This window comes from Lissotriton helveticus, chromosome 3_2 (genome assembly GCF_964261635.1).
Source record: "Lissotriton helveticus chromosome 3_2, aLisHel1.1, whole genome shotgun sequence".
Taxonomy (NCBI): Eukaryota; Metazoa; Chordata; class Amphibia; order Caudata; family Salamandridae; genus Lissotriton; species Lissotriton helveticus.
In genome coordinates this window covers 490,763,420-490,782,624 of record NC_136062.1, presented here as the reverse complement: position 1 = coordinate 490,782,624, position 19,205 = coordinate 490,763,420, and the positions used below count along the sequence as shown (strand labels likewise).

The following is a 19,205-nucleotide window of genomic DNA, read 5'->3' as shown; positions in this document are numbered from 1 at the left end:
TTCTATCACTGTGCACAGTTGGCAGACGGAAAAATAGTTATGTCCTTTCTGAAACCCTGAACACAGGCAGAGATTAAAAATTTAGTTTGGGGGACTGTAAGCTCCTTGCCAAGATGCAGGGCATTCCACAGGAAGGAAAAAGCTACTTACCCAGTATGCATCTGTTCTTGGCATGTAGAGCTGTAGAATCTCACGCTATGCATAGATCGCCATTTAGTGTTGGGTCCGGATGTTTGTACTTGTTTCTCTTTGAAGAAGTCTTCCTAGTCACGAGGTAGGTGACTCCTCCTTTAGGTGGTAGTGTGCATGGGCATCGACTCCATCTTCAGATATACCTGGACACGTTTCGGTTTTTTGTCTCTCTGTGAGCAGCTCACCTTCTGCAGGTCACACTGTCTGTCTCACTGGTCACCACTTCTGTATCTCGGAACTGCCTTCTATATCAGAGACACACATTGCTGCCTCTTTCAGTCTTTATAGCCTGAATGTCTGACACTTTGACACTTTCTGCTGAAGGCTATCACTAGAAGTTGTGTTACTGTTTGCAGTGTGAGCCCTGGTCAAGCAGCAACCACAATCCTAGTCAGGGTAACACACAAGCAAACCCCAAATAAACCTGTGCTCAGCCTCTTGGTAGCTTGGCAGAGAGCAGTTAGGCTTAACTTAGAGGCAATGAGTACAGTATTTGTGACACACTTCAAACAGTAAAACAGTGAAAACACCACACAAAAGGATCCTACGCCAAGTTAAAAAATGGAGTTTAATTTAATACATTAAACAAGACCAAAACAACAAAAATCCAATTTGCAGAACTAACGATATTGAATTTTAAAGTTTTTAGAGAAAATAGTACCAAAAGGTATAAAGCACCAACTGTGAATATCTGGTGGCGCGGGACTGGGACAAAGTAAGAAGTTTAGGCCGACCCCAATGGAGTGTGGGCAGCTACAGGGACCCACTTAGGCCCGCTGAACAAAAATACCTTAAATTATGGATTGCAGAGTGTGGTGTGGGCTTACTTCAAAGATGAGCAACGCAGCTGAACTGATAAGTCGGTTCCGCGATGTGACGAGGGTGCAACGTGAGGGCCTGCATCGACACTGAGGATCCCGTCAATGGGGCTTGCGATGCTAAGTCAAGCGTCATGGATGTGGTGCGCAGTCGGGTGATGTGTCGGTTCCACAGGGCTGCAATGCAGAGTCAGGCAACGTCGTCAAGGCTGCAATCAATGTGGATTGTGAGTCCCTGCACCGAGGATGCATCGCGCAGTGGTGTTTCCAAAGGTAGTGCGGGTCTTTGTAGTGGGCCCAATCCATGCAACAGCAGAGATAAGTTGGTTCTGCTTGGGGATGAGCCGTGCAGCAGAGGGCATGTGCCGATTCCGCTGGATCCACAGAGGTTGGTAAAGCACCGTAAGCCCATTTCCAAGGGTGCAGGACTAGGGTGGCACCACTTGGCAAGGAAAACTCACAGATGGCAGAGTCCAGGAGCGGATGCAAGGTTGTTGGAAGCTTGTTATGTGCCTGAGGTTCAGATCAGGAGGCCAGCAACTAGCCCTTGGAGTCACTCTGGGTTCTTGGATCAAAAGGTGCCGGTACAGTCCTTCTCACCCAGGCAAGATAGCAGCAGGTCAGCACAGCAGAGCAGAAGTCCAGCGGAGTGGCAGCCCTTCTTTGTGGCATAATATCTACTGGTCCAGAAGTTTACTGAAGTGATAGTGTCTGAGGTCCTTTTTTTATACACAGTTGTGCCTTTAAAGTGGGGAGAAGCTTCTAGAAGTATGTCTTTGAAGTGCACAGATGCCCTCCCTTAATGACCCTGTCTCCTGACTCACTACAGGGGGTTTCCAGCCCTTTGTGCAGAGACAAGGCAAAGCCTATTCAATTGTAAGTGAGGCTGGGCCCATCTTCTCCCTCCCATCCTATCAGGATGGCCAATTATTTCACACCTAAGCCCCCATTGTGTGTGGCGGTCTAGGGGGAATACACAAAGCCCAACTGTCACTCACTCCAGACATGAGATCAGAGACAGGCTGCATGCACCAAATGGTTTTGGCAAGAAAATACCAATGTTCTAAAAGTGGCATTTTCAGAATTTCAATTTAAAATCCGACTTCACCATAACTTAGGATTTTTAATTGTGATTCCAGACATTCCAAACATGACCTGGCTATCTCTTCCGCTTTGGAAATTACACCTATAAAATGTAATACGGTAACTCCAACGTTATCCTATGGGAGGGAGAGGCCTTGTAGCAGTGAAAAACTATTTTAAGAGTTTTTCCCTACCAGGACATGTAAAACCTAAAGGCACATGTTCAACTTTTTAAATATATTTCATCATGCCCTCTGGGCTGTCCAGGTCCTACCCTGTGGGGTGACATATATGTATAAAAAAAGACGGTTTTGGCCTGAAAAAAAGTTTATTTTTTCCATGTTAAATGGCAGTTTAAAGTGCACTCGCAGGCTCTTCAGTGGCAGAACTGAGACATATTTAAAGGGCTACTTAAGTGGGTGGGACAGGCAGTGGTGCAGGCCCACTAGTAGCATGTAAAAATGAACAGGCCCTGGGCCAATGTACTGGCAAGTAAATCAGATATGCCTATTGGGTATAAGCCAGTGTGACCAGGCTTTCGGGAAACAGCACAAGCACTTTATACTGGTTAGCAGTGGTAAAGTGCGCAGAGTCCTAAGCCATAAAAATCTAAGTCAGCAAAAATAGGAGGTCTGAAGGCAAAAAGTTAGGGTGAAATCACACCAAGGATACCAGGTCTAACAGTTATCCTTTGAACACGGTGTCACTTTAGACAGTTTGTCCACATACGTATTTCATGCATATAATTGACGCATTGCAAATGCTGAACATTCTGCACGGTACTATAACAATTTGTTATCCATTAATTTTCACAATCGGTCCAAATCACAGGAAGATCCTCCAACTGTATGGTGTGGAGCCCGATTACAGCCCCTCCACGAATGAAGACACCAAGAATGCAGGACCCCGGGGCAGTGCTAACTGACTGGTTCCTATTATATAGCACCACTATTTCTGGGCCGGGTTGTGATGGGGTTGGGTGGAGCAGGGGTTCCGAAGAGGAAGGAATGGTCTGCCAAAAAGCTTGGGTATGACTAGGGGTTGGTGCTAAGTGGCTTGGATAATCAAAGGACAAGATTGTAAATGGGTCTGGTTATGAATAGGTCTGGTTGTGAAAGGGTTTGATTGTGAAGTGGTTTGATTGTGAAGGGGGCTGTTTGAGAAGGGATTAATCTTGGAGCAGATATGTTGTGAAGGGGGTTATTTGTGAAGGGGCTGGACTGTTAAGCATATAGGTCATGAAGGAGTTTGGTTGGGAAGGGGTTGGAACATGGAGCACAGGGGATGTTTAGGGGTTTGGTTGTGAAGGGGTTTCACTGTGAAGGGATTGGACTGTGAAGCAGCCAGGTTGTGAAGTGGTTTGGTTGTGAAGGGGTTTGGTCGTGAAGGGGTTTGGTTGTGAAGTAGTTTGGTTGTTAAGGGGTTTTGTCATGAAGCGGTCTGATTGTGAAGTGGTTTTGGTTGTGAAGTAGTTTGGTGGAGAAGGGATTTGGTCGTGAAGTAGTTTGGTTGTGAAGTGGTTTGGTTGTGAAGTGGTTTGGTTGTGAAGTGGTTTGGTTGTGAAGGGGTTTGGTTGTGAAGGGGTTTGGTTGTGAAGTGGTTTGGTTGTGAAGTGGTTTGGTTGTGAAGTGGTTTGGTTGTGAAGGGGTTTGGTTGTGAAGGGGTTTGGTTGTGAAGGGGTTTGGTTGTAAAGGGGTTTGGTTGTGAAGTAGTTTGGTTGTGAAGTGGTTTGATTTGAAGTGGTTTGGTTGTGAAGTAGTTTGGTTGTGAAGTCCTTTGGTTGTGAAGTAGTTATGTTATGTTATCCTGCATTTCTAAAGTGCACAGCTACTCAGAGTATCCCGGCGCTGCTACCCTGAACCCCCACCCACCAGCAAAGCAGGCAAAGCCTCTAAAAGAATGGGCTCAGAACAATAGTGTTTTTAGGCTCTTTTTAAAGACAGCCGGATCAGCAACCCTCCTGAGAGCAAGAAGAAGCTCATTCCAGGCTAGGCCAGCTTTACGGGTGAAAGAGCAACCACCTAACCTATGGCGCAAAAAACGCGGATTCTGGATAAGGAGTTGGTCCGAAGACCGCAGAGTCCTGGTAGGGGAATAAAAAGCAAAGCGCTTCTGCAAATAGAGTGGGCCCAATCCATAAAAGGCTCGTTGGACAATGACCAATATTTTAAATTTCAAACGGGCCTCAACTGGGAGCCAATGAAGGTGGCGGAGATGGACCCGCATGCTCTGCCTGGAAGAGAGACCCAGTAGGAGCCGAGCAGCCGCGTTTTGGACTACCTGTAACTTTTTTATCAGATAGCCTGGACAACCAACTAAAAGCGCGTTGGAGTAATCCAACCGCGAAAGGATCAAAGCCCGGATTACTGTTTCTTTGGCCTCCACAGGCAAACGGGGGAGGAATTTTCACAGGGTTTTAAGTATACCGAAACAAGTCCTGTGAGTTTTTTGACATGCGTTGCAAAATTCAGATTTTCCTCAAACCACACCCCCAAGTTTTTTGCAAGGCCCTTGTCTGATTGAGGGGGCGGAAAGTCCGGAGGCCACAGTCTAGTTCTAAAGCCAGCAGGAAATGCTCAAAACAGGAGCACCTCCGACTTCTCCTCGTTGCACTTAAGTTGTGCATTGGCCAGCCAGCGAAACACCGCAGAAAGACAGCGCTGAGCCGTGTTGACCGAGTCCTCGTCCCCGTGCCTTCTTCAGGTAAACAATAACTGCGTGTCATCCGCATAGGCCATCACCTTAGCCCCCAATGACTCCGCGAGGTAAACCAGGGGAGTCACAAAGATGTTAAACAAAAGGGGGCTAAGGGAAGAGCCCTGCGGGACCTTGGTGGAGAGAGGGGAGGGTGACGAGGAAAATGGGGGCAGCCAGACTTGCTGTGACCTGTCCTCCAAAAAGGATTGCAACCAGCTCCACGCCGTACCCGTAATGCCGATGTCGGCAAGTCTGTTAAGAAGGAGAGAGTGGGGAACCGTGTCGAATGCCGCCGAGAGATCCAGCATCACCAAGGCTGCTCTCCCGCCGGCACCCAAACAGTCCCTGATAGCCTCAGCCACCTCCAGCAATGGCGACTCTGTGCTGTGGGCAACCCGAAACCCCGATTGCGCAGGATGTAGAGCGCCCGACTTCGCCACATAGTTGGTTAGCTGCGAAGTGACCACCTTTTCGCAAACCTTGGCCAAGCTAGGCAAAAGAGAAATGGGTCTGTAATTACCAGGAAGCGAGGGGTCGAGGGTGGGCTTCTTGAGTAAAGGCAGTAAAAGGGCCTGCTTCCAAGCGAGCGGAACATGCGCCTCGCGAAGCGACTGGTTAATCAGATTATTAACTTCCGGGTTAATCGAGTCAGCTAGATCAGCCAGCAACCGAGCCGCGCAAGGGTCGTGGGGGGAACCAGATTTCAGTGCCCCGAGGATTTTGTGGGAGGCCAAGAGGTTGATGGGGCTAAAGGCCGAGAGGGAATGATCCAGGTCCTTTGCCACGCAAGACCCCCCCCCAAAGGCCAGGAAGGCGTCACATTTTTTGGGAAAGAATCTTGAATATCCCTGTTTTTTTCCCTAAAGTGATTGGACAAGGTGTTCGCCCAAGTGACTGAGGGAGTAGCAACAACCTCCTGTGCACAAGGAGCCACAAAACTCTGCACAATGGCAAAGATTTCCTTCGCATTATTGTTTGCCCTATCAATGCGTGCCGCAAAATGGGAACTTTTTGCTGAGGAGATGGATGTATAGTACACTTTCTGTTTGTCCCTAAGAGCCTGTTTGGCCATTGGGCAATAGCCACTGGCCCTCCATATTCTTTCCAAAACCTTACAAGATTGTTTGAGATCCCTCAACTCTGCGGTGAACCAAGGCTTGGAGGGGGTTTCTCTCCCCAACTTACAGGGGCCGGGGGCCGAAAGGCCCAAAACGGCATCACTAATCCATCTCGAAAACGTGGTAACATTATCCGATAAGGTGCCCCCAAGGGTCGAGCGCGAGACCACCAGCTTAGCGCTCAGAAGCGCAGCATCAATCTTCTTGGCCTTCGGGGCGTGGTGGCAGGCTGGTGGGCGTTCTCGCAAAGCAGTCCACGAAAAGAATACTGGGAAGTGATCTGACCAGGTGACCGGGAGGGGTTTTTGGACGAAGACCGAGAAGTTGGAACAAATGAGGTCCAAGGTATGACCCCCCTTATGGGTGGGGTCACTCACCCATTGGGAAAGCATAGCTAACTGGAGGATATCCCGGAAATTGGCGGCGTCCGGCGACTCAGCTGAGTCTAGATGTAAATTGAGGTCGCCCAGCAGAAGGAATTTGGAAAACCTAAGGGCTCTATCCGCTATAATGTCACCGCAAGTGTCCAAAAAGATCCCAGCAGGGCCCGGAGGGCGATATAATAAAGAGCCGCCCAAGGTAAAATGGGGCGACAATTGCAGGCTGAACTCCAAAGCCTCACAGTCTACCTAATTATTGGATGCTTCCCCCTGAAGGACCCAGCAATCTCTGTACAATATGGCAACAACCCCATCTCCCCAGTGGGCGGTCAAACCGATGTATTTTGTACCCAGCGGGGGTGGCCAGAGTGCCTATCGGATTGGAGAATGCATCTAACCAGGTCTCCGTAACAAATAGGAGATCAAGGTCAGTATCCGTGACCAGATCGGCAATATCAGCATGGTGCCGTTTGAGAGATCTGGAATTAATAAGACAGGCTTTAAAACTGGCCGGGCGGCGGGAATCGATACACCGTGCCTCCGACTGGAGCTGGATGGAGGGAAGAAAGCCGCAGTCAGGACAAGCCAGAACACTTACCGGGTCCGCAGTAACCATGGGATAGGTGACGCAGCATGGGCCTCGCAGGGACCTTAATGCCGAGCTGGAATACCGGATACGCGGACCAATATGGTGAGTTTGGTTGTGAAGGGGCTGGACTGTTAAGCAAATAAGCGATTAAAGAAGGCAAGGTCATCTCCGAGGCGGAAAGCCGGGGAAAACAGCACAGATTGTTTTAGATATTTTAAATTGTTTTAATATTGGATTTGCACTGACTGATTGCTAGTTTGCACACATTGTTTTGCCATACTACGACCACGCTCGAACCCTGGTCCCCGCAGCCGATTTGGTGCTGCCGGGGTCCGCATCGGGCGGAGTGGCCATATTAGAAGTATTTTGGCCGGTTGCACTAGCTTTTCTAGGAACCCGCCCTAACAGGCATAAATGGCAGTACCTACCCGGCCGCGCAGCGCGCCGAAGGTGCGCCAAAGGTAAGCCAGTCTGTGCCCGTCCGCGCCACGGTCGGGCCCGGGGCAATATCGCATGGTCTAAATACACAATATACAAGGGACTCCCTACTTGATCTGAATTCTGATCCAAATAGATGCATACACCCTCTGACCATGACAGAATGGATAGGACCTTGGAGCTGTAAATATTGTAGGGAAAGTTTTGGCCCTTAAATTAATCCCCAAACCAACAAGCGGACAGAAGCTCTGAGATGCGGACTTATAAATGTCAGGTCAATGGCCAAACATGCCCTGGACATCTATGACCTCATAACTGAAAGGGATCTGGACTGTCTTTTTATGACGGAGACATGGCTAACGCCTAATAGCAACCCGGATGTCACGAATACGCTTCCACCCGGATACCTCATCTCCAGGGAGGATAGAGCAATCCAAAGGGGGGGGTGGCGTCGCTATTGCCTACCGTGAGACACTTAATTTTCAAACCCTTGCAATCCCAGACCTTAAAGGGGCAGAAAACATGGATTTCGCTATAAAGGCACACAACTCTTTTACTTTTACAGGTGTGCTGATATACCGACCACCAGGGAAACACACTGACTTCTTGGAGAGTATTGGGGCAGCTATCAGCAACCTAGCTCTCAAATCTGCCAACTTCACGTGCTTAGGAGACGTCAACATACATCTAGATTCCTCTACAGACCCGGCAGCAATATGTTTTAGGGACACTATGAATGTCCTAGGCCTAACTCAGACCACAACTAATCCCACACACAAAGCGGGGCATATCCTCGACTGCGTCTGCTCGAACCTAGGGACACTTACGGTCAAAACTCCCCAAATATTACCATGGGCAGACCATAGCCTCATCCTCTTTGACCTTCTAGTAATGACTGGTAAAACGTTAAAATACCCAGATAACTCATCTAGACCCCCCCAGGGAGAATGTAGTTGGAAAACCCTGATTGGACAAGACACATTTCTAATTAGAGCTGCAGAGATCAAACCCACCCCTACTGGAGACCCTACTAAGGACAGTCAAATCCTCAGGGATTGGATAAACACATTCAGCTCAGGGAGCCCTCACGCTAGGCTAATCACCAGAAAGAAACCTTCAGCCCCTTGGTTTACACTGGTCCTAAAAGAGGAACAAAGGAAAGTCAGGGCGCTAGAACGGAAATGGCGCACCAACTATGAAGAAATAGATCAGAACAACTATAAAGCCGCACGCCGCCGATATCATGGACAGATAAAAACCGCAAAAAAGCACTAATATACGGAGGCCATAACCAACAGTAATAACCGACAGAAGGAAATTTTTATAAAATAGTCAATACCTTCACTAACCCCAAATCTATGCAAAAAGAGATCCCCCCTCTCAGAATCTATGTACCACAATAGCTGAGTTCTTTGAAGGAAAAATAAAAAAACTCACAAAAGACTTCCTCCATCCACTGATCCAGAAAGAACCAGTAAATACAGGCCTTACAATCACTATCGGCCTACTGCCCACCTTTTCCCTGGTTAGCTTAGAGGACTCTCGGGCAGAAATTTTAAAGATCAAATCAGGCTCCCCATTTGACCCCTGCCCCCCATATGTCCTTCACGCCATGATAGATATTGCCAATCCAATTATAAATATCATTATTAACTCCTCACTTGACCTTGGCCTAGTACCTGAGGAATGGAAACTTGCAGCAGTGAAGCCCCTGCAGAAAAAACAACTTACAGACCCAACCACTTTGACCAATTTGCGACCCATTTCTCTGCTCCCAGCTCTCTGTAAATTAACCAAAAAATTTGTGAACAGGCAGCTCACCACATTCTTGGAAGCCAACAGCATATGGCACCCCAACCAAGCAGGCTTCAGGTCCCAGCACTCAACAGAATCAGCCCTGATATTCACCTCTGAAACACTAAGGGCTGCAATGGACCAGGGTAAAAAGGCGGTCCTGGTGCTTCTAGACCTGTCCGCGGCATTTGATACGGTCTCACACGTCATCTTGGTGGACCGACTAGCCGCGGCAGGGATAGCTGGATACGTATTAGGATGGCTAAAAAGCATTTTAGCCGAAAGGCGACAAGTGGTCACCTTAGGCCGGTTCAGATCTGAAGAAAAAACGCTTACTTCGGGAGTGCCCCAGGGCTCGTGTCTGAGCCCGACGCTCTTTAATGTATATCTGGCCCCCCTGATTGCACTCATATCATCCTATGACATTGACACCATATCATATGCGGATGATACGCAGCTCATCCTGGTGATGGAGGACGACACCGGAGAAGCTGAGAGGAAGCTTAAGAACTGCCTTAAAGCCACATTCCAATGGATGAGCGCAAACCATCTCATATGCAATACAGGGAAGACAGAGATCTTGCCATTTGGGAAAGAGAATCTGTTTAACCCCTCCCTATGGTGGCCGGAAGACGTGGAAGTCCCCCCAAACACCGTCACGTCAGCTCTGAATTTAGGGATCAAATTTGACTCCTTGCTGACTTTTAAACACCAGGCAATAGCGGTGGCCGGAACATGTTTTGGCCTCATTAAAACACTTAGAAAATTCTTTGACCTCATACCATTTCAGGCACGGAAAATGGCTGCAGTAGCACTTATAACATCTCGCCTCGACTACTGCAACAGCCTATATGCAGGGACAAACAAAATAATTTGCCACAAACTACAAATGTTACAACATGCCGCGGCAAGACTGGTGTTGGGCTGGAATAGAAGAACCTCAGCCACAGCAGCAATGGACATATTACATTGGCTGCCAATCCAGAAACGGGTCTTTTTCAAAGTCCTCATAATAACCTTTAGGGCCTTTTATGGGAAAGGACCCAGTTACATCCAGAGCATGTTTAAACACTACTCCCCCCTGTGCAATCTTAGGTCTCAAAAAGCCAACCTCCTGACCATTCCCAACTTCTGACTAAAAACTAGAGGAGGAAAGGCCCTGGCAGTCTTGGGGTCTAAGGCCTGGAATATTCTTCCGCCGCCCCATCACTAAATAGAAAGGGAAACATATTTTAGAAAGGCCCTAAAAACCTGGATATTCAATCTATCAAGCACCATGTGCAAATCCCTAATTTGATAAAGCAGTCCCAGCCAGACCCTCACCCGACTCTGCCTATCTTTTTCTAAAGCGCCAAGATGCTCCTTGAAGTGCAAACCGCGCTATACAAAAACCCATTACATTTACATTTACATTTACATATAGGTCATGAAGGAGTTTGGTTGGGAAGGGGTTGGAACATGGAGCACAGAGGATGTGAAGGGGTTTGGTTGTGAAGTGGTTTGGTTGTGAAGTGGTTTGGTTGTGAAGTGGTTTGGTTGTGAAGTGGTTTGGCTGTGAAGTGGTTTGGTTGTGAAGTGGTTTGGTTGTGAAGTGGTTTGGTTGTGAAGGGGTTTGGTTGTGAAGGGGTTTGGTTGTGAAGGGGTTTGGTTGTGAAGGGGTTTGGTTGTGAAGGGGTTTGGTTGTGAAGGGGTTTGGTTGTGAAGTAGTTTGGTTGTTAAGTAGTTTGGTTGTGAAGGGGTTTTGTCATGAAGCGGTCTGATTGTGAAGTGGTGTTGGTTGTGAAGTAGTTTGGTTGTGAAGGGATTTGGTTGTGAAATAGTTTGGTTGTGAAGTGGTTTGGTCGTGAAGTGGTTTAATCGTGAAGGAGTATGGTTGTGAAGTGGTTTGGTAGTGGTTTGGTTGTGAAGTGGTTTGTGTGTGAAGAGGTTTGGTTGTGAAGAGGTTTGGTTGTGAAGTGGTTTGGTTGTGAAGTGGTTTGGTTGTGAAGTGGTTTGGTTGTGAAGTGGTTTGGTTATGAAGTGGTTTTGTTGTGAAGGGGTTTGGTCGTAAAGTGGTTTGTACAAGGAAGTGTTTGCATGTCGAAAAGGGCATTACCTGGAATGGAATCACTATGTTCACCGTCTCGCCCACCTTCTTCACAAGTTTCTGCCTCAGGTACCGGGGCATCCAGATCTTGGGCTTCTCTGTGGGAGGCAAAAATGTGGGCGTGAACAATTGTGACACACCAGAAGGACTCGCGAGCCCACGTGACTTACCCATCATTGTGCTCCCATGTATGCTGAGGTGTTTCTGTCGGTGCATACCTCACTCTGAAGATGTGTGTGGGTGTTGTGCAGCAGTGTGAGTCCCTGCATCTCTCCACAGGTTTGCACATAAACGCGACTGTGTGTACCTATGTCAGTGAGCTTGGGGGTGTGCTAAGTGAGGCTGCCACAGTTCTAAGCGCTTTTATGGAACACACAGTCTTCTATTAGTAAGGAACCGTTTGTAGCCTGTGGTTTGGTTTGCTATTAAGTGCCTTCTGCATTCAAAGCTGCCTTTCGCACAAAGACAATTCAAAATATCAAATATATTATACACAAGTCTATCAAGGAAGATAAGAGATTAAAAATATGTACAAATGAAGATTGCCTGCATAGTCCTTCCTGGACTCTTTCTCGTCTCTGTACACAAACATTTATGCAGATGTGAAGGTGATTTTCATCCTGGGCAGGGGCATCTTAACCTCATCGCTGCGGCGTATTCCGCCGCAGTGATGAGATTCCAATCGCGGGCGTGGTCATGACGGCTCCCAACCGTCATCAGCACACGCCCACCGTGACTCATGACGGCCGGGAGCCGTCATGAGCATGGAAGAGGTTAAGGATTTTGGGGCCCCTGGGCCAAAGACATTTTGGGGCCCCTGTTCAGAACAGCTTTGAATTCATGATCCAGTGTCAGCTCTCTCGTGCCCCCTTTGGCCCGGTCACGGGTGGTGCACAGGCATCCATCTGCAAAGTCTAAGTGTGTTAGCATTTAATATTCATGGATAGTGACGTGTGGTTCAATATAGAAACACAGCAGGGGCTCTCTCGCACCACTGCGAATAATCTCTGTGACCCCCCCATTTCTCATATGTGAGGTCTTGTTTTGATGTAAAATAAACCTTTTTTATGGATTTTGTATGAAACACACACAACATTTTTCAGCAAAATGTCTGCCAGAGACTCACACATCACCTATATTAAACAAACATTAAAGAAAAACAGAATTTAAAATAATCTGGTCAAGAATATCAGTGCAAAACTCTCTGCAGAACAGAGCTGGCTCCATCAGGGCCCCCCCCCCCGAAAGGCTGGGGCCCTGGGCCGGAGCCCACTTGCCTAGGCCTTAAAACGTCTCTGACCAGGGCATACTTTCAAGTATTTTTCATGAGTTCCCAGCTGTTCTCAAGAAATCTTCCCATACAGATGTCTCTCTGCAGAAAACAGCTGCAGGGCCCGTCCCTGCCCTGTTTTCCCTGCCCGGCTGGCTTCAGGAGCTCTGGCCTCGAAGACAGGTGGAGAAGGGACAGTGCAGCAGGAAGGGGCTCACGCCCCCCCCACGTCCCTGCAGAAACAGCTGTAAGGGCCGACTTGTCTATAAAGTTGTGTTGAGGGGTGTCTCGCCTCTGCCCGAAAGAGGGAAAAGTCTCTTTTCTCTGCGACTTGACGCAGTTGGCTTTCCTGCTGTTTAAAGTGTCCTCCCAGCCTCGGGGCCTCGTGGGTTCCTGCATCTGTCCCTTTTCATCCCGTGTTTTATCGCTGCAGTTTGGCTGCTGCTGTTTTATTGCTGCAGTTTGGCCGCTGCTGTTTTTTCGCTGCAGTTTGGCCGCTGCTGTTTTATTGCTGCAGTTTGGCCGCTGCTGTTTTATCGCTGCAGTTTGGCCGCTGCTGTTTTATCGCTGCAGTTTGGCCGCTGCTGTTTTATCGCTGCAGTTTGGCCGCTGCTGTTTTATCGCTGCAGTTTGGCTGCTGCTGTTTTATCGCTGCAGTTTGGCTGCTGCTGTTTTATCGCTGCAGTTTGGCTGCTGCTGTTTTATTGCTGCAGTTTGGCTGCTGCTGTTTTATCTCTGCAGTTTGGCCGCTGCTGTTTTATCGCTGCAGTTTGGCCGCTGCTGTTTTATCGCTGCAGTTTGGCTGCTGCTGTTTTATCGCTGCAGTTTGGCTGCTGCTGTTTTATCGCTGCAGTTTGGCTGCTGCTGTTTTATTGCTGCAGTTTGGCTGCTGCTGTTTTATCGCTGCAGTTTGGCTGCTGCTGTTTTATCGCTGCAGTTTGGCTGCTGCTGTTTTATCGCTGCAGTTTGGCTGCTGCTGTTTTATCGCTGCAGTTTGGCTGCTGCTGTTTTATCGCTGCAGTTTGGCTGCTGCTGTTTTATCGCTGCAGTTTGGCTGCTGCTGTTTTATTGCTGCAGTTTGGCTGCTGCTGTTTTATTGCTCCAGTTTGTCTGCTGCTGTTTTATCGCTGCAGTTGGGCTGCTGCTGTTTTATCGCTGCAGTTGGGCTGCTGCTGTTTTATCGCTGCAGTTGGGCTGCTGCTGTTTTATCGCTGCAGTTGGGCTGCTGCTGTTTTATCGCTGCAGTTGGACCGCTGCTGTTTTATCGCTGTAGTTGGGCTGCTGTTGTTTTATCGCTGCAGTTTGGCTGCTGCTGTTTTATCGCTGCAGTTTGGCTGCTGCTGTTTTATCGCTGCAGTTTGGCTGCTGCTGCTGCTTTATTGCTGCAGTATGGCTGCTGCTGTTTTATTGCTGCAGTTTGGCTGCTGCTGTTTTATTGCTGCAGTTTGGCTGCTGCTGTTTTATTGCTGCAGTTTCTTATCTTCTCTGAATTGAGGAGGAGCACACGTCTGTTTCTCCCGCCACTCTCCGCAAACCCGATGGTGGCTTCAGCAAAGACTTACAGAACTTTCTTCTGAGTTTCCACTTTTCCTCCCAGTTTCTCCTGTCCCCAGAGGAGGCCCCGGGGGCTCTTGGGGTTCAACTGAACATCTCCGCCATCGAAGGCACGTACAGCTGGTTGTGGTCTGTCTATGACTGGGTGTGGTCAGTCAAAACAACAGAAGAGTGCACCTTTCCTTGCGAGGGGATCAGTTAGGAAAGAATCTTTAGAAAGCCCTCACTCACCAACCTGGTTGGTGACATGCTTCATTATTGGGCCCCACCAGGAAGGTTTCAACCCCCCCCCCCAGTGTGCTTCGACATCAGAGGTACTGCAGAGCTGGTTATTTTGTGTGTGAGTGAAACTGTCATGTGAATTAAAAGCGATTTGGTTGTGTCTGAAAACATATTGTATTCGTAGGCCAACCCAGCACGGTTAAAATAGGGAGCGGGCGGGTGAAAAGCTGAATAGATGTTTCAGCTACGCCTCGCTATGTGCGGTCAACATGTTTCTGCCTATCTGGATGCAAGTAGCTAGGCATTCATCAGGACCAGTGTGAAGTATGATCGCGCTAAGGCTCAACCTAACCTGGTGGTCATAATCTGAAAAAAACAGGAACAATCAAATAATTAAAACCTGCTGTGTGAGGGGTACCTGAAAGTGTTCGGCACCCAGCAGTTACCTGAAAGGGAAGCGGACACAAACAAAGATATATGTGTAGAAGCTGTTACTACATCAATTCACAGGCGTCTGCTTATTTCAGAATGTTCACAATAGCGGTGCTCCTCGCAGTTGGTGCACTGTAAGGAGAACTCACGGAACTAGCGTGCAGTAATGTGAGATATGGGGGTGCACCTATATATTCAAGCTTGGCGTAAGTGGTTGTGATAAGGAGTCCTAACTTTACTACTCCAAAATTGAGAAAAATCCTAACTTTAAGACTTTCGATATTCACAGACGGCATTTAGGAGTCCTAAAGTTAGGACTCCTAACTTCTGTGAATACCAAAATGGAGGTAAGTTTAGGATTTGGTCTTAAGTTAGTTCTGTGAATCGGGCCCTATCTTTCTAACCTGGCTACTTTGACCGCTGCATCTCCTATCCAACTTAGTTGGTCGGAATGTTTTGCTGTCCCTGTTACTATCAAGTCGCGTCTGGCCCTCCCTCCCGCCCTATCTTAATGCCTAAGACCAGCAATTGGTCTAAACTTGGTATGCCGGCGATGAATGAGCAGCCCTCCAATACTATCCCCATTCTTACATCGCGATCAAATCGCTGTGCATTATTGGCTCACTGAGGCTATTGATTCTATTCTTCCGTTATCAGCCAAACCTCAACTCAGAGTACCTCCTGCAGCCCCGTGGCTCAATGACTCCCTTAAACACATGAAGAAACATTGCAAAGTCTGGAGAGAATCTGGAGGAAGCATTATGCGTCCCCGGCTAAGCGAGCCTATCAAATAACACTGAAAAAATATCATGCTTTGTGTAGATCAGCTCGCGCTATATTTTTTACAGATAAGATCACAAACTCCCTGTACTTTTTGCCCTCTCCTTCACTTTCACTCTTACAGTGTAATGAGCTAGCATCATTTTTTCTTAATAAAGTAGTGGCTATTCACCATCAGTTAAATCTTGATTTATCCCTTTTAGATAATGCCTCCGCTCTTGACATTTGCTTCACTGACCTGGCCAACTCACGCTTGCAGGCCCTTGCCTTTGACAAGACTCATCAAATCAGTGCCTGGCTCGCGCTCGACTTGGTTTCCTTTCGACTTTTATTGGGAACCATTAAATCTGGACCCCCACTTGATCCTCTCCCTCCATCTAAGCTCAGACTTCTGGATGAGTCGATGCTTAACATGATTCCTAATCTTCTTAATACCTCCTTTAGGGCCATATGTAACAACATTCCGTTTTGCGATTCCTAAATAGCGATTTTTAAGGAATCGCTATTTAGAAAACGCAAATTGGTATGTATGTAGGAAATCGCTTCTTTTTAGCGATTCCTTAAAATTCCTTAGTTGCAATTAGCAAATTGCTAATCGCAATTAAGGAATAATTTCCCATACATTTCTATGGGCCAGGAGGCTATTGCAAATTGTGAATATTTTCAAGGGTGCAGGGGTGTCTCAAGAACACCCTGCTGCACCCCTGAAAATGACATGTGCGCGCATATGGCGCACATACATGCCCTAACGGTATTGCAGGTGCTGATAAATCTTCCGTCCATCGTCTACAGCTTATACAAAACGCAGCGGCCCATTTTTTTTTTCGGCTGCCGCGCCAGGCCTCATCTTCACCTTTGCAGATGGACGGCTTCTACCATGTGAAAATAGTGGGTGGACGCAGTCTACCCGCATGTACCCCTGACTTGTGCCCTGACCGTGTACGTAGGTGTGCTGGTGTGTCTGAGTGCCTGTGTGTATAAATGGGTGATTATGTTTGTATGATACAGAGCTTACTACCCTGACAAGGCATTTAAGTGCTTTACGAGTAGGACCCTACTCCAGAACCCAGGGTTAGTGGTTAATCCTGTGGCTAGGTACTTCGAGTACTATAGGAAGGTGCCTCCTTTGACATGGTTAGCCCCCACCTTTTGCCTGGTGTATGATGTGATTTGAATTGAAAGTGCACTGGGGTCCTGCCAACCAGGTTCCCAGTGCCAGATCTCTTTCTTAAAACTGTACCACGATTGCCAGAACTTCAATAACCCCCTGTAAGTCCCTAGTAAATGGTCACCCTGGTACTGAGGGCATTGGTACTGAAGAAGGTCTTCTGGGGCTTCAGCACAAATTGTTCCACCCTAGGGACCCTTCGCCAAGACCCTGCACACGGCCTTTACAGGCTGTGTGTCTTGCTGCAGAGAAAACTGAAGAGTCGACATGGCACACAGCCCTGTGTGTCATGCCCACAGACACTGCATGAGGTATGGGTAAGTCACACCTACTGCAGGACTTACAGCTATTCGTGTGCTCCTCCCCTTCTGACAGCCCAACTGTGCCCCCTCACTCACTGGGGCAGTCCCAGGGCAGTGCTGACGGGAGGTGGGTGTACCCCTCTCTCACTGGTGCAGCTGCCAGGGCATTGCTGACGGGAGGTGGTCTGTGCCCTCTCACCACCCACCTGTGTCTCCTCGCTCACCTGGCAGCAGACAGGCACTCCCGATGGCAGGTGGGTGTACTCTTCACCACCCACCTGAACCCCTCACTCACCGTGGCAGTGCCAGGGCATTGCTGATGAGAGGTGGGTGTTCCCCTAACTCATCAGGGCAGCTCCAAGGCAGTGCTGACGGGAGGTGGATGTACCCCGCTCTCACCAGGGCAGTGCCAGGGCAATGCTGATTGGTGGTGGGTCTAAACCCTTACACCACCCACCTGTGCCATCTCACACACCGGGGCAGTAGACCGGCAATGCTGATTGGTGGTGGGTCTAAACCCTTACACCACCCACCTGTGGCCTCTCACACACCGGGGCAGCAGACAGGCAGGCACCCCTCACCACCACCACCCAACTGTACCACTAACTCACAGGGCCAGCTGCCAGGGTATTGCACTGGCATTTGTCCTGGTGAGCTACATCCACCTTCCGTCAGCACTGCCTGCAGCTACCCTAGTGAGTGAAGGGCCAAAGGTGGGTGGTGTAAGGGCATGGACCCACCTCCCATCAGCATTGCCCGTCAGCAGTGCCGGTGGGTAAGAGGGGGCATCAATGGTGAGGGGTACACCTGCCTGCCATCAGCAATGCCCTAGCAGCAGCCCCAGTGAGTGAGGGGGCAGAGGTCGGTGATGGGTGGTACGCCCACCTCCTGTCAGCAATGCCCTGGCACTGCCCCTGTGAGTGAGGGGCACAGGTGTTCTGTGTGAGGGCGAGGAGCGCGCCATTAGCAGCTGTTTATAACTCTTGGGGATTTTCCAAGGCAACCTGTCGAGTGGCCCGGAAGCCAATCAGTAATGTGCTGGACTGCCAGGCATCCGCATTAAAGTGATCCCGAGCAGCTGACACGGAGTGCAGGAGAGGGGGCGTTAATGCGATGCAGAGGACCGCGTCAGGCCTGCACCTGAGGAGGACAAGGGCTAAAACAAGAGGGGAGAGTCTTTAAGGTGCAGAGTTCACCTGACCCCTCACTCCACAGGACACACACATGTTCACCTTGATAGCTTTGACCCACGTCTGGCATACCCTGCCAATTTAGGGAATACAAAGCAAACACAAGGAGACGATGGACGGAGCGCTGAAACTTTTCAGACACTCACCACCAGTCACAGATCTGGGTTGAATCCATCATCATTTTTTGGCTCACTTCGCCACACCAGTTCAGACACAGCTATATGCAAATCAGTCTTGACCCTGTGCCTCATGGGAACAGTCCAGCCCGAACTGCCAAGCCATGTCTTCCCTGGACAAGCATCCTGGGACCAGTTTCTGGCATCTCAGCCGTCTTCAGCCAGGCTTGCTTGAATCCAGTGGCAAAGTGAGCAAGGGACCCACGTCTGAGCATACCCTGCCACACTTATGGCGAACAAAGCGGTACAAAAGGGGGTGGTGATGGACGGAGCATCTGAACCAATCAAACACTCACACCCAGTCAAAAGATCTGGGTTAAATCCATCACCGTTCTTTAGACCCCTCTGCCACCCCAGTTCAGACATGGCCATATGCAAATCAGTCTGACCCTGTGCCTCATGGGAACAGTCCAGCCCGAATACTGGGAATAGGGACTGGGGCTTGGATGGTGGGGGTAAGGGGCAGTACCCACAGGCCACTGACGCCTGCGCCTCGCTGGTTCTAGCTGGGTAGACTTCACAATATTCACCACCACCAAGCTGACAGGCAGATGGACCCTTGTCTCCCAATCACTGACCCGCCACCATCAGGAATTCAACCCCCCCTCACCCCTGCCCCCGTCTACGGCACCCCCCCATCTCCGACCCATCTTCAGTTGAAGGGTTGCCATAGTTATGATCCAAAACCTGAAAATAATTTCTGTCTTTATGCTAGCTCCGCCTCCATGATTCCCCATCCTTGGAGCAATGTTGCAACCTCACACATGATGTCACTCATGACATCACATATGACATCATGCTGTGACCGAAGCTTCCATCACGTCACACCCCGGGACACACTGGGTGATCTGGGGGCTCTCTGGCCCCCCCGCCCCCCGATGCTGGCCACCGTCACTTAGAGCTCGCGGTGACTGGG

General features: G+C 49.0%; 1 protein-coding gene across 1 annotated transcript in view; it reads right to left on the bottom strand.

Annotated features, from left to right (window-relative positions):
- MYBPC3 (myosin binding protein C3) overlaps positions 1–19,205 on the bottom strand; it is a 365,826-nt gene that overhangs the window by 63,097 nt on the left and 283,524 nt on the right. Inside the window, exon 23 of the mRNA XM_078684451.1 lies at positions 11,205–11,293. Coding sequence (XP_078540577.1) covers positions 11,205–11,293 — 89 coding nt within the window. The remainder of the gene's footprint in view (positions 1–11,204; positions 11,294–19,205) is intronic.